This window comes from Schistocerca nitens, chromosome 7 (genome assembly GCF_023898315.1).
Source record: "Schistocerca nitens isolate TAMUIC-IGC-003100 chromosome 7, iqSchNite1.1, whole genome shotgun sequence".
Classification (NCBI taxonomy): Eukaryota; Metazoa; Arthropoda; class Insecta; order Orthoptera; family Acrididae; genus Schistocerca; species Schistocerca nitens.
The window spans coordinates 98,137,593-98,153,993 of record NC_064620.1 but is presented as its reverse complement, the minus strand read 5'-3'; the positions used below and the strand labels follow the sequence as shown (position 1 = coordinate 98,153,993).

Below are 16,401 nucleotides of genomic sequence, written 5' to 3'. Positions count from 1 at the left end.
GCTTCCTTTTCCTACTAATACATTTCTTTGCCAATCCTTACAGTATTGTAGTGTTTTTGTTTGTATTCAAAGCTTTATCAGCTCTTTCAACCACCTTGTTAAAGGAGATATATGAGGTTCCATTGAAGCCTTCTCTCTATAAGTAGACACACAAAACAAAAAACTATTCTCTCAATTACTTCATATGGCAATCCCCTAATTGAATGGTGTTCAGCGTTCCCACTCATACCATCTAGCACACCTGCTTCTGACACTGTTCAGCATTACACAACAAACAAAAACTAAAAGAAAGACTCCAGGAACCATACTAAATGAAAACCAAAAGAGTCACAGTGCCCAACAAATGACGAGGACAGCAAGGTGCCTCAACCTCAAGGAAACAGGAAGGAAGGAAAATTTGAGTTTAATGTTCCATTGACAGTGTGGTCATTAAAGATGAAGCACAAGCTTGCATTAAGGATTTGGAAGGAAATAAGCTGTGTCATTTTGAAAGGAACCATCCAGGCATTTACCTGGAGTGATACAAGGAAATCACTAAAAACCTAAATCTGGATGACTGGTGGAGATTTGAACCATGGTTCTCCCAAATACAAGTCCAGTGTGCTAACCACTGTGCTACCTTACTCAGTCAACTTGAACCATAATGCTGATTGGAAGTAGTGGTGTGGGGGTGATGGTTTGGCAATTGTGATTATTGGCCACAGCCACTGGTCTCGTGGGGTTGGCTGAATGTGTACCATGCTCCCATGTGATCTTCGCCCCACTGCATCCTAGTTAGTAGTTAATTTAACAGTATTTTGAACAGAGAATAGTCTAAAAATACAACCACACCTTCCATCAAAACTTCAACTATCTCTCATTCTGTCCCAAGATGAGGGATATCCTTTCCTCCGAAGTGGTATTCGATCACTCTCACCATATGCAACACCCTAAGCCCATTTCCTAGCCACTACCGTTCCAATGTTGTATCCAATACCGTATTTACTCAAATCTAAGCCGCACTTTTTTTCCGATTTTTGTAATCCAAAAAACGGCCTGCGGCTTAGAATCGAGTGCAAAGTAAGCGGAAATTCTGAAAAATGTTGGTAGGTGCCGCCACGAGTAACTTCTGCCGTCGAATATATGTAGGCATACTTTGCAGGCACAAAGATAAATACTGGCGCCAAAACCTCTACTATCTCATTTAAATCCTGTCTGCCTAATAAACTACGAAACTAGAGCGAAACAACAGCAAACACGGAAGAATATAAATATCATGTCATGTTTATATTCACATTATTCTTATGCTGGATAGTGGCACATTCAGAAATGAAGCACGGCAACTAACAAGATTTTTAAATTTAAGATGACTAATTTCTGTGCAGAATGTAATGTACTAAAGAAGCGTCTGCAAAGATTTTCGAACGGAGAAAAATTTTCGCTAAACTCTCGTTCAGAACATCTTCTACAGTCTATTATTTGGTTCTCGTTGATCATTATCAAAGAAAGCAACAGTGTAAGTAACAACAAATAGCAGTCTTTTGCCATTGTTTCGCTTACGAGATAATTGCTCCCTTTCTTTTTTTTTATTGTAAGCCACGGTACCGCGCACAAAAACAAGCAATGCTGTGAGCGTCAACAGGTCGTGAGCACTCAGTATCAGAATGCGACAAACAATGCATGACACAGTACAATAATGTGTTTTCAGCTTAAAGTGACAAACACCTATAACAAAGAGAATGACACTTATCATATCATAGCAAAATAAGCAATCGATTCAAACCAGATGAAGCACGTGAAAAAGGAAGGGTACCCGTATAAATATGGGCAGAGCGCCTGACACATGGCAATGGCTACTTGGTAAAGCTTAAGTGTTAAACTTACGACTCAACCCAAACTACTGTAGCTGTATTAAAAAAGATTTCAGGCTTGCAGCCGGTTGTCGTGGTAGCTGTGTCTTCATCCATTCGACCTCAGTTGTGTTTCATGTTACAACGGACTGACTTTGTTTCAGTTTGGAGTCTCAAATTTCAGGAGTGGCTTAGATTCGGGAAATTTTTTTTTCCTCGATTTTGAGTCTCATTTTTCAGGTGTGGCTTAGATTCGAGTAAATACGGTAGGTCATTCTCCATGGATGACCAATGTGCAAGCCTGTATCATACATCATACACCACTATCTATTCCATTCCAGTCATAGGCATTTCCTGTCTGGTCAAAGGCAGTGCAAAGGCAATCAGGTTTTATATCAGCTATCCTGTAAATACCTGGAATTTTTTATGTTTGTATGATAAATAACCTGTTCTCTACATGCTGGTCACTGTCAAACTGTAGCTAATCACGAACTTGACCTGCCTTCAGCATCTGCTCCTCTGAATTGCATGCTCTCCATTCTTACAACTACACTGGCCTCAATGTGTACTAGTTCTCTTTTGAGCTACTCCATACTGTCTCCCACATCCTAACCCTTTCTTCCCCTTCACATCAAACTTGACAGACCTGTACATGCTACTGCACAGGATCATTTTTTGCTACTATTGTTAGTAGGGACAAGCAAATTTTGCAAAAACAACAACACAAAAATAACAGCTTTTAGCAAAAAATGCAAAATTTGTGATTTTTACAAGATATCACAAAATTTAAATCTTCCTGTTGAAAATGTTGGAAATCTGAAGATAGTAATTTCTCAATTTTTGTAATTGCTGGTTATTGAATGTTGAAATAGCATTTTGTCTTCTAATCCCCTTGAGGCTGAGGTTTGTGCATAATCTTAAAATGATAGTTCAGGAGGTTCATTTCACATTTAAATTGGCAAACCACAGAATTTGGTAAAAGAAGAAACAACACAGAATTTGTTGGAAGCAACATGTAATCGTGCAAAAGAGCACCGAATCCGGCAAAAGAGCACCGAGTCCGGCAAAAGAGCACCGAGTCCGGCAAAAGAGCACCGAGTCCGGCAAAAGAGCACCGAATCCGGCAAAAGAGCACCGAATCCGGCAAGAACAACAAATTTGTCAAAAACAACACCGAATTTTTGAAAACAACATGTAATTTGAGAAAACACTGAATTTCACATAAAACCGAATTTGGCAAGAAATAATGTGGGGAAAAAATACCAAATTTGGCAAAAAATTTCACAAAAAAAAAAAAAAAAAAAAAAAAAAAAAAAAAAAAAAAAAAAAAACACTGAATTTGGCAACAATCATGGAATTTGAAGAGGACCAACACCAAATCTAGAAAGTAAAAAAAAGAAAAAGAAGTGATTTCACAATCATCATCAACAATTTTGGGGAGAGGGGGGGGGGGAGTGGGGAGTGGTAGCAAATTCGGCAAGAATGTGCACCGAATTTGGCAAAAAAACAGCACCGAAAATGGCAAAAAAACAGTACCAAAAAGGAAGGCAATAAAACATCACTGAATTTCGAAAAATAACTCTGAATTTGATTATAAGACACCTAATTTGGCAAAAAGTAACACTCAACTTGACTTTAAATAAAACCTGATTTGGCAATAAATAAATACAGACATCGAATAAGGCAAAAAAGACACGATGTCACAGCAGAAATAACATATATGTTGGTAAAAATAACAATGAATCTGCTAATAAAAGTAACAACATATTTGACAAAAAGTAACATCGAATTTGGCCAAAAATAACACTGAATTTTGCCATAAAATAAAACTATTTTTTCCTGTCCCTAACAATAAATGTTTAACTTTAGTGGAAATCTGTCCCCAAGGATTGAAGCACACCGTACCTGGAACTCTCTCTCATTTTTCCCGAATTTAGCTGCACAAATGGGCCAAACAATTTGGCACATGACCTAGTTACTTCCTATTTCATTAATTTTGCTACCCAAACCTATCTATCTTGATCCATACATGGGAAAGGTACCATAGACTATCATCACTTTCTGCAAATTTCACTTCATCCACATCATACTCAAAGTTAATAAAGTTTGACAGGCATCTGCTAGCTTCTTAAGACACCCTCTGGGGTGCCACATCACGTATTGCAGCTCATATAAAACCTTCCATCCCTCCATAGACCAATGGCAGAATTGTTTGTTTCACACTGAGGAATGAGAGCCATTAGTTCTCGTATTGGTGGCTTTTCAGCAGCAGCAGCAACAACAACAACTTAAAAACCAAGTAGTATTGCCTTTTCACAATGGTCTGAGCACGATAGTGCTTGGTACCAATATGTTCCAAAATGCCATGCATGAAAATGTGATTTTTCAGGGGGTCATATCTAGCATTACATCTGTCAGAGAGATAAGGGGTCAGAGTTTTGATAGCCCCTGGCCTAGCGACCATACGTATACCTACCAGAAGAATAAACACACTGTAGCTGTACTAAAGTACAGGTTCAAACTTTAAACATTACACACTTCCTCCAGCCCAGGCAACTGGGACTATAAAGAAACCACTTCTTCATGGGGCACTTCCTGAATGAAAATACCAATTGTGGAGTTGTCCACTTCACTTCTATAATTTCTATTCAAAGCATATCATAATTTTTCCCACATGTTCTTAAGATGACATTCTTGGGGAACTTTGAGACTTTTATCAATATCATTATCTGTTACTGACATCCACAGGTTCAAAGTTGCTGTATTTATGCACATAATATACAGTCTGATACAAATGTAGTTTTAACTGATGTAGTGAACACACAGCAAGGGTTCTAAAGGGTTCTGAAGTCATAAAACTATGTTTTTAGTCTGCATTTATTCACCCATAAAACTTTATGATTCACTGTCTCTGTATAATGGCACCTCATGTCTATACAAATATGTCCAAAGTACTATTGCTGTTTTAACATGCCTGAAAAGAACTTAAAATGACTGCCAAAAGTTACACAAAACTGAAAGGATGCAAATTTAGTCAGATATTTTTAATAACATTTCCATTAAATCATAATCTGGGCATTTTTGATGAACTATTATTGATGAATGAAGTATTCAGAAAAAATTGTGTGTTACCCTAACACTATACATAATTATTTGTTGTTTATACATGTCAAAGTATGTCAATATATTGAAGTATATAAATAAAGTGTCAAATCTTTACTGACCTATAGAATTCATTTTATATAAGCAGCACATTCTGCTGTAGCAGGGAAAAGAAGGGAACCAGTGGCGAACCAGTATGTATGTATGTATGTATGTATCTATGCATGCATGCATACATAGATACATACATACATCATGTTCCATAAATACCATCAAAGAAAATGGCCCTCTGAGGTGTGGTGTAAGTAAAGTTATGCATTGACACTAGCAACTACTGCGGGCTACTTCTGTAAAATATCTTAACTAATACTGACTAGTACTCATCAACTCATAACTAAGAGAATTACTTTCATATATCCAGTCAGTATGTGTTATTTGGTTTATGGCAATTGACACTGACTTTTAGTAACAAAATCATTTGGAAACTGAGGATGGTAAGAGATATTCATGCATGAATGAAGAGCATCCCTTAATGTACATTCTAAGCAATAATCAAGTTCTGAAAGCCTCATTTCAACCAAGAATCAAGACCTGGGAACCTTAAGTGCAGTAACAGAATCAGAAGAATGTACACACTTTTCTGTTCTGGACGCTTACAATCATAGACTAAGAATTAGGATGTGTACAATTACATGTTTATGACAATTCTTGTATTAATTTTTATTCTCATATATTTGAAGACTACTTTCCTAATGTGCTGTTAAATGGCTGCTACATCTAAGCATGTTAACTCTTGAGTAAAATATGTATTCTATATTCACAATGGTTTATTCAGTCTGGATCTATGTAACAATCAATCCAAATAATGAAACAATGTACAACAAGAGGTGTGCATACCTTGTTTACCACTGAGAAAGAATGTTAAGGAAAATGGAAGACACTAGCTATTTCTGGTAAGTGGTGCACTCTCATCTGATGACCTTTAATTAACTAAGTATGATGTCAGTAGTACAGTTACAAACACACACACACACACACACACACACACACACACACACATATACACATATTTACCACTTTGGCTTCAAGTGCAACTTTTGCAAAACCGAGTCTTTTCTTCCACATTAGTCTGTAGTATGAATCTCCAAACTGTGCTTCATACACACCGCCTGGTGAAATAGCAAGCAGGTTATTTTCCTTCAGTATATTAGCACATGTGTGCACTGTGCCAGGTATCACTCCCAGCACCTCAGATACAATTGTCCAACCTACAAAAAAATTATACATCATAAAAATATTGATACACTTAATAAGGTACAATGTAGCAGACTTCAATACATGTAATCCATTCTGCCAGTACTTTTGTTACCATATTAATACAGAATTATTTAATTTTTAAGTGCACACCTACATATCTAAACTCAAGACATTAACAAACAAACACAAACACACACACACACACACAAGCTGTTAAAGAACAAAAAATCATAACAAAAGAACAGAGAAGACATATGATGACTGATGATATTTCATAGTGAGGGATGGCACGACTATGTGTATTTTAAGCAAAGTTTGTCTTTACAGTCTCAGTTGTGTGACAAAATGACTGATGACTAGTTTTGACAATAAAAATTATCATCTTCAGAATTGAGTGTTTACAATTGATGATAAGTCAATTCAAATAAAGAGCAGATATATGTGGCTGGCTATTTCTTAGACTCTATGCCTGTTAGTATATGAGGAGGATATCACATCATAAGCAAATGATCACCAGCCTCTCCAGAGAATCTAGAAAGGCTAGCTGTCTTCACCAAAGCAGCTAACCACTTGCAAAAACTGAGTATTGTAAATGAACCCTAACAGAAAGCATCACTTGTGGTGACATGAGTGATCATTTGAAACTGGGTGCGTGCAGCATGTTTAATCACCATTGACAGAGCCTCTTGCACATCCCGGACAAGGCCCACACAATCAGAGTGCACCTGCTCATTATTTACTTAAAAGGATATATCACCTGCCTAACACTGGAGCTCCCAATGAGCAGCAAACCCAGCCTCTACACTTGTCTGAAACATTGAGGAAGATCAGGCCCAGTATCAAAATACAAAATATCCAATGTTGTCTCAGATGTACTTCAACAAGTATCAGTGCACCAATGCAAAGCCAGTGCCTTGGCCACAGGACAATACCACTTTGTAATGTATCACAGTTGAGTAGCAGTGCTCTCAAATACACTCTGCAATAAAAAATGTTGCAAAATTAGGAGAATATTACTGAAAAATTGGTATTCAGTATAATCATTAGCAACTGATACTACAAAAAGGAAATGTGAAATATTGCACCTATATAGATAAAATTTCTCAATATTGTTTAAGCACACTATCAGCAACAAAACACCTGACACTAATATTGTTTTTCAGCTTACATCAGTGTTAACTAACTTAAAGCCAATGAGCTTTTAATAGTGACTTCTCCTCTGCCACTCCCAAGTGGAATGAAAACTGTATGTGATAGTTCTTAGATGATGGTCTATCTATAAAAGTCTCACTAGACACTTAAGTTACTTTAACTCAACTAATCTGCATTAGATACAAATAAAATAAATTCTTAGAGACAATATTCCCTCCAGGGACCCAGTCAGAAACCCATGCTATGGATGTCTTGCAGCATAAGTGAGGTAAAGAAGAAATACTGATCCTGTGAGAAAAAATAGTTCAGGAAACCCAAAAATAGCAACTGTAGAGGCCAAGAGTTTCACACATACCAGAAAGACTCCAGCATAAGCAGCTGCACATGAGTATTTAGATCTCTCCAGGAGATGTTCCTGAGGTGTGACATTCATTAAGGCAGCAGCACAGAAAAATACAGGTTCACTGGTATTGATACTTAGACAAAAAGTTCAGCAGATGACATTTCACAAAAAAATTATGTCTTGACTGGTGAGAGACAATATAAAATCAAATACCATCTGATGCTTAGCGCTTCCTCATGAGGAGCCCACACAGCAAGATTAAGAGAATTCACCAACGTGAGGACAAAAGGGATACCTCATTGTCATTATAAATGTCTACCTGTCCTCTAGGCAATTTCTACACACTGAGTGCTGAACTGTAAATGGCATGCTGCTTACATCAAGTCATGTCTTTTGGACTTTGAAGCACCTCAAGTGAAATTATATTTATGTCCTTTTGCATAACAACAAACCACAAATGCATGTTCAATACCCCTTCGTCAACTCTTAACCAAACAGTCGACCTTGAGCTACACTACAGATCAGTCCGTCACAACATCCTACATTCCAAAAACTAATACAAATGCAAAAGAAATACTCAGTTAGTGTAGGTATGATGTCATATGCCACATCATCATTACATTATGAGACAAAATTCAACATGCAGTATTGGTAGATTCAGTTGACCATAAATGCAAGACTAGCAGTAATACCAGCCACTATTTTGCAGACTAAAAATTCACAAATACTACCCACCCCATTTACTTGATATGAAATCTTGTGGCTTCCTCTTTCCTATGACTGAAGAAAAGATGTAACTGCAGATATTTTCTTAAGCTGAACATAGTATATCAGTGCATCAAATGACATTCACAAAAAAATCTACTAGAACCATTGGTGATGAAGGGAAAGGTGCATAAAGTTTTGTGGGAAATATTTTTATAGGCGTACTGAAAACATTTATTACAACAGGTTCACTAAGGACACTTTTAGCACAATTCTAATAAATGTTTTTAAAACCATATATGTACATGAAATCTGTTAAATCAGAACCGAGAACTAATATTTTAAGTAAGAGGGCACAAAAAGTAAAGATACATGTTTATTCAAGATATTTCAATTTCTTCAAACATTTTAAGTCTTAACAGCATTTATAGCAAACAATATCTATCATTTACAACAGTACAAGAAATTAAAAAGATTTTTTTCAGACTGTCTCTGTTTTGGTGCAAATTGGAACTCTGTATTCTGCTGCAACAGTCTTCAACAAGCTCCCATCTGATACAAAACAAGGAATTGTGAGTCCCTACCAACTCAAAAGATTATTATCTGATTACTTTGAATAAAGATTGACGAGCTCTGTTAGGGGTCTGCAGCAGATGTTAAAGGATATTGGTGTTGTCGAATACAGCCTGTTCAGTAACTCTGTGATAAAGTATGCATTTAGTCACTGTTTGGCATGGGCATTTATGTGACTAGATAGCTGATTCTCTGTCATACCTGCAGGGAACACAGACCTGTAATCGCAGCATAGCTGGTATAAGATGTGGCTGTTTTCACATGTTGCAATAAGAAATGCCTGTGACTTTACTGCAACAGAATGTGTGGGTGGGTGCACATATGTATCATGTACCTTGTAAGCACAATCTGTAGGATGGAGGGTTAAAAGCAGGGGCAACAAATGTGTGGACTACATTTCTGTGCACGTCAAGTGGGCAACGTAATTATAGTTTGGGTGGTGATGATAGCAAGAGGTAGTCAGACAGCTGGAAAATAATGATGTGGAGTTTTTCAAGGCCCAACCAACATTGGATGATTAGGAGAGGCCTGACTGAAGTGTGATCTGCCAAGCTGGCGACTTATTAGTGTTGCAAGAAGGAATGGTGTGGAAAATTTGCTTCTGGATCAGCTGACTATAAAGACTCTGGCAAGGTTATCAGCATATACAGATAGTTACTGATTCCCGCTGCAGGAGTGATGTCCATAGAGGCTAAGGCAACAAGAGAGGGTCTTTTTGATGTGAAACTGGTGACATTTGTGGTTAGTATATTTGATATGAACAGAGATTTTTTATGGAAGCATTTGAAAACTATGAGGGTTGACCAAAAAGTAATGCCTCCACCTTCATAACTCTTCAACAGTTGACAGCATTGGTATGTGGCAGGTACTGGCTTGTTCCACAGCCTCTTCTCTATAGCTCCAATTAGCGGGAAGCCTTAGCATTGAACGGTTGTGTTGTTACAGTGTAAAGTATGGAACCCTGTGCAGACAGTCAGTCAATGCGATTTAAGCAACGTGCACTCATTGAATTCTTGACAGCAGAAGGTGTCACCCCAAAGGAGCTTCATCAGAGGATGAAAGCATTTTATGGTGATTGTGTTGATGTGAGTACTGTGCATTGTTGGGTGAGTAAGTTTAAAGATGTTGAGGCGGGAACATATGACCTGAATGCAAACAAAGAGTTGGACATCCTTTGACAGCAAACACCAAGTTTCACACGCAAAATGTAGACAGATTGATTCAGGACGATGGCCGGATCACTCAGAGAGAAACTGCAAGCACAATGATGTATGGGTCACATTATTGCTTTGCTTGGTTATCTGAAGATCTGTGTACGATGGGTACCCCAGATGCTGACACCTGAAATGAAAGCGCACAGACTTGAAATTTATCAGGAACTCCTCTTGCATTTCGAGAATGAAGGTGATGCCTTTCTCCATTCAATTGTGACAGGAGACGAAACGTGGGTACACCATTATGACCCAGAGATGAAATGTCAGTCTATGGAATATCGACAAAACACTCGCCCCAGAAAAATCACAGCCACAGTGTCCTGGAACGCAGATGGTGCTATCCGTCTTAATTTCCTTGATTGTGGAACAACAATAAACTCAGAGCGTTACATCACAATGCTGCAAACTCTGAAATGACGGCTAACAAGGGTCCAAAAGGAAAAGGGAAATGTTTTCCTGCAGCATGGCAATGCCAAGCCACACATCTCAAGTGCCACCAGAGCAGAACTTCAGAGACTGAATTTCACCACCATACGGCACCCTCCATACAGTCCAGATTTAACACCATCTGACTTTCACCTGTTCCCGATAATGAAAGACGATTTGCAGGGACATCATTATGCTTCTGATGAAGATGTTGAGAGAACTGTGAGGCTGTGGTTGTGGAAACAGAGTGTCGACTTCTTCCGTGACGGCTTCAGAAAACTTGTTCATCGTAGGCAGAAATTCATCTAATTGGCTGGTGATTATGTGGAAAAGTGAATATTGTTAATTAAAGATCACACTCTAAGGATTACTTCTGTGTTTGATTTATTAAAATATTCTCATCCAAACCCAATTAACGAAGGTGGAGGCATTACTTTTCATTCAACCCTCGTAGAATGTAGATCAATGGTGTGATAAGCACCAGGTGAAATGGATCCAGGAGCAGGTATCTACATGCACGAGGAAAGAGAAAATGATGTCTCTGACATCAATCTAAACTACGTAGAGGTCATCAATGGATCTGAAATGTGCGAAGGACATTTAGGCATTGAACAGATAGAGAGGATTCATTTAGATAACCTATTAACGTGTTGGAATAGCATGATGCCATGGAAATGCCTATATTAGTTGTGCAGATTTGTTTGCAGATTGATTCTTCAAAGGAGAAGAGCTGTGCATTACACTGATTTGTCAAACTGATTATGAAGGAGCAGTGTCAGGGCAATGTTAGGAGAGGTAGAGTTATATAGCAGCAAGACCATGGATATGGATGTTTCCATGGTTGCAGCATCCACAACAGTGTCACATCTGAAGTGGGAAGCAAGAGCTTTTGAAATATGCCAATAACCTTGCCAGAGTCATTACACACAGGCAATATTCCATCCAGGTGATTCAATACCCGATTTTGTATGCCATTTCTTCTGTGACACCACTAAATCTGACACCACTACAAACCAATACTCCCCCTAAAACACAACAACACTGAGGTATGAAAAGTTCAACCGCATCATCCACAAGGGCTTTGACTACCTTTTGCTTTAATCTAAGATGAGAGGTATTTTACTTGAAAGTCCTAACCTCATTTCCCCATGTAGTATTCCACTGCCTATTCAATCTGTAACACATTCTGATGAATTCCTACACCATCCACACCTGCTCCCAATCCTCGGCCTCACAATGTTCCCTATGAATGACCCATACAAAATCTGCCTGAACACCCACATGCCGTCGACTCCTGTAGTCCAAACAAATCCACTTCCAATCCAATCAAAGATGAAGAAAAAGTGGGTTTTCACAAAGAATTATTATTAAAATTTAGTGTTGCCCTTGGTAACCAAATAAATAATAGATTGAAAAAGTGAACTGCACATGTTAACCTAAATGTTAGAGATAATTATCACAAAGAAAATTGGTACTGGTGACTTACTACTAGAAGTTGCAGCATTGTAATCAACCAAGAAGATTCCAAGAAACATCAGAATGGAAGAAAGATGGCCAATTGTTTAGACAGATAGTGACTGCCTGGATTGGATGACCAGAACTATGCAGCAATTTCCAGATCACTGAACAGCTACTTTACCGCCTTACTGAGAGTGATGGAGGCACAGTACAGTCTACAATACAACACAGTAGAAAGCTCAGAAGATCGAGGTAAACGATACAGATAACAGAACATTTTATGATTTTTTTTTTATCTGTCTGGTGTGATACTGTCTATGTTGCAAGGGAAAGGATTTTGTTTCAAGCAGTGATTTTCTAGGCAACAGTCAGTCTCATGAATTAGGGAAGAGCTTTGCACATAACATTATCTAAATTGCATGCCAGTATTAACACAAAAAATGGAGGAAATTTTTATGAGCTATTTCTGACCGAAGCACTAAAATGGAACAGTTAGGTAGTGACCTGAAAACAGAGATGGATCATAACAATGTTAACTTAGATGTCAAATTAGATACAACTAATCCAAAGGTAGACCAACAAGCCAATAAGTTAGAGGAAAATATTGCTGAGTCACTTCAAGAAGAGGCTGGAATAGAAGAAAAAATGTTTTAAAGGACATCATATTCATCGTTGACCATAGAAATTATTTATTTTACAACTGAAGTTTCTGTCTAAGGCCATTTTCAAGTGATACTGCTAAAGACTTTGCTTGAGCATGCCAGACTTTAAAATCCTCTGACATGTATATATGTCATTCTCAAAAATAATAATAAAATAAATAAATAAAATAAAATAAATAAAAATAAAATAAAATAAATAAATAAGATTTTTCACTGTAGAAACACAATAACATCAAACGAGTGTGTAGCTCTGTACATCATGAAATGATGGAAATTATGCAAACTGTTACCAATGTTAACATCCTTCACATAAAGTGCTACAAATAAATGTTCTAACACACATTATATGTTTGTGTCAGTGTTCTAACACATTGTTTATATGTAAAATGTATTGGAACCTTGACTTGCAGCTATTTACGAGACGGATGTTAACAGTGGTAACAGTTCATGTAATTTACATCACTTCAAAATGTGCAGAGCTTAACACTCATTTGATGTTACTATTTTTCTATAGTGAAAAGGCTTATTTTTTGACGATGACACGTATACATGTCTGTGTACTTTAAGGACTGACACATGCTGAAGCAAAATATTTTGCAGAACCACTTGTAAATGGCCTTAAGCAGGCATTTCAATTGTGAAATAAATAATTTCTACTGTCAACAGGGAATACAGCGACCTTCAAAAAATTCCACATGACTGTGAACTCTGGTCATGAGAAACTGTTCAAACCAAAACAACTCACAATCAAAGACAATTATCTTGAATTTAAAAGGTAAACTACATTCTGAGATAATTAAGCAACATGATTCAGTACGGAATGAGGTAAATAGATAGCTCAGTGAAGTAAATATGGATCTAAAACAAATTAAGAATCCACTGAACAGAGCTGCATATAAGCAAAAACAAATTTCAGATACTAGCAATAGGTTAAATATTTTTGAACAGTGTATAAGATTCAGATCCCCCTCACAAACCATGGAGCTTGCCATCATCGTGGTGGCTTGCGTACCTCAGCGATACAGACAGCCATACCGCAAGCACAATCACAATGGAGGGTTATCTATTGAGTGGTCAGACAAACATGTGGTTTCTGAAGAGGGGCAGCAGTCTTCTCAGTAGTTGCAGGGACAACAGTCTGTATGATTGACTGATCTGGCCTTGTAGTATTGGCCAACTTGCGCTGGTACTGTGAACGGCTGAAGCAATGGGAAACTACAGCCATAATTTTTCCCAAGGACATGCATCTATAATGTATGGTTGAATGATGGCGTCCTCTTGGGTAAAATATTCTGAAGGTAAAATAGTCCCCCATTCAGACCTCCAGGTGGGAACTGCTCAGGAGGGTGTTGTCTTCAGGAGAGAAGAAACTTATCATTCTATGGATCAGGGCATGGAATGTTAGATCCCTTAATTGGGCAAGTAGGTTAGAAAATTTAAAAAGGGAAATGAATGTCATTGTTTAATTTAAAAAGGGAAATGGACAGGCTGAAATGAGAATTAGTGAAGTTCGATGGCAGGAGAAACAACTTCTGGTCAAGTGAATATAGGGTTATAAATATGAAGTCTAACAGAGAAAATGTAGGAATGGGATTGATAATGAATGAGAAAATAGGAATGTGGGTAAGCTACTATGAACAGCATAGTGAATTCATTATTGTAGCCAAGACAGACATGAAGCCCACACCTACCACAGTAGCACAAGTTTACATGCCAACTAGCTCTGCAGATGAAAAGATTGAATAAATGTATGATGAGGCCAAAGAAATTATTCAGATAGTTAAAGGAGACGAAAACGTAATTGTGATGGAGGACTGACATTTGATGGCAGCAAAGGTATAGAAGAAAAAGTAATAGGTGAATATGGACTGGGGGAAAGGACCGAAAGAGGAAGCCGCCTGGTAGAGTTCTGCACAGAGCATTATAAAATTATTGCTAACACTTGGTTTAAGAATTGTGTACACGGAAGAGACCTGGAGACTCAGAAGGGTTCAGAGTGATTATATAATGGCTGGAGAGAGACTTAGGAACCAGATTTTAAATTGTAAGACATTTCCATGAGCCGATGTGCACTCTGACCACAATTTGTTGGCTATGAACTGTAGATTAAAACTGCAGAAATTGGGAAAAGATAGGAAATAAAGGAGGTGGAACCTGGATAACTTGAAAAACCAGAGGCTGCTGAGAGTTTCAGGGGGAGCATCAGGCAATGGTTGACTAGAACAGGGGAAAGGAATACAGCAGAAGACAAATTGGTAGCTTTACGAGATGAAGTAGTGAAAGCAGTAGAGGACAGAATTGGTAAAACAACAAGGCCTGTTAGGAATTCTTGACTAACACAGGAGATATTGAATTTAACTGATGAAAGGAGAAAATTTAAAAATGCAGCAAACTAAGCAGGTAAAAGGAAATACAAATATTTAAAATATGAGACTGACAGGAAATGCAAAGTTGCTAAGCAGAGATGGCCAGCCCCTTCCCTGTCCCCATTCCAGCACAACACAGCCATCATTCCACCATCACACCCAATCTTTTTACTTCTCTTCTTTTCGCTACCCCCCCCCCCCCCCCCCACTCCACTGCCATCCATCTAAACTGCAGCATTACACAGTCTGCCACCCCTACCATACCATCCCTCTCCCTCCCCACCCCTGCCTCATCATGCACTTGTGCTGCGGCTCAAAAGTGGTTTCAGTTCCTTAGACTGCAGTCGTGTGTGTGTGTGTGTGTGTGTGTGTGTGTGTGTGTGTGTGTGTGCGCGCGCGCGCGGAAGGGTGTGTTGTCAATTTTTGACTAAGGCCTTACTGGCCGAAAGCTTTATTTGTGACATGCGCGCGCGCACGGAAGGGTGTGTTGTCAATTTTTGACTAAGGCCTTACTGGCCGAAAGCTTTATTTGTGACAGTCTTTTTGTTGTGACTCAGCATCTCTGCTTTATGGTGAGTAGCAACTTACCTTTTAATAATATAGCAGATGAGTTTTACTATTTGGGCATCAACATAAGAGACAATGATTGAAGCAGAGAGGATATAAAATGTGGACTGGCAATGGAAAGAAAAGCATTTCTGAAGAAGAGAAATCCATTAACATTAGAAAGTCTTTTCTGAAATTATTTGTGTGGAGGAAAGCCATGTATGCAAGTGAAACATCAGTGATAAACAGTTCAGATAAAAAGAGAACAGTGGCTTTAGAAATTTGGTGCTACAGAAGAATGCTGAAGATTAGATGGGTCGCTCAAGTAACTAATAAGTACAAAATAGAAGTGGGGAGACAAGAAATTTGTGGCCCAACGTGACCAAAAGAAGGAAGCAGGACACATTCTGAGACATCAAGAGATCACCAGTTTATTAGTACTGCATTGCAGGGAAGTGGAGGGAGGGGGTTGAAACTGTAGAGGTAGACCAAGAGAGGAATACAGTAAGCAGATTCAGAAGATATAGGTTGCAGTAGTTATTCAGAGATGAAGAGCCTCGTGCAGGATATAGTAGCAAGGACAGCTGCATCAAACCAGTCTTTGGACTGAAGATCACAACAACAAACAAAGATTCAGAAGTAGCTGTCCCAGACGCCCTTCACAACACTGGAATGTAACAGAGGAAGGTGGGATTATTATATTTGTTCATGTACCACTCCTGGTGCGAAATATTTTTTTCCTTTCTTTTCTGGTCTCTTTTCATCAGT

General features: G+C 38.2%; 1 protein-coding gene across 2 annotated transcripts in view; it reads right to left on the bottom strand.

The window, feature by feature from the left end:
• Nucleotides 1-16,401, bottom strand: part of LOC126194916 (transmembrane protein 68) — a 120,713-nt gene that overhangs the window by 7,284 nt on the left and 97,028 nt on the right. For both annotated transcript variants that reach the window (XM_049933289.1, XM_049933288.1), the window contains one exon: nt 6,006-6,199. In XM_049933289.1, coding sequence (XP_049789246.1) covers nt 6,006-6,199 — 194 coding nt within the window. The remainder of the gene's footprint in view (nt 1-6,005; nt 6,200-16,401) is intronic.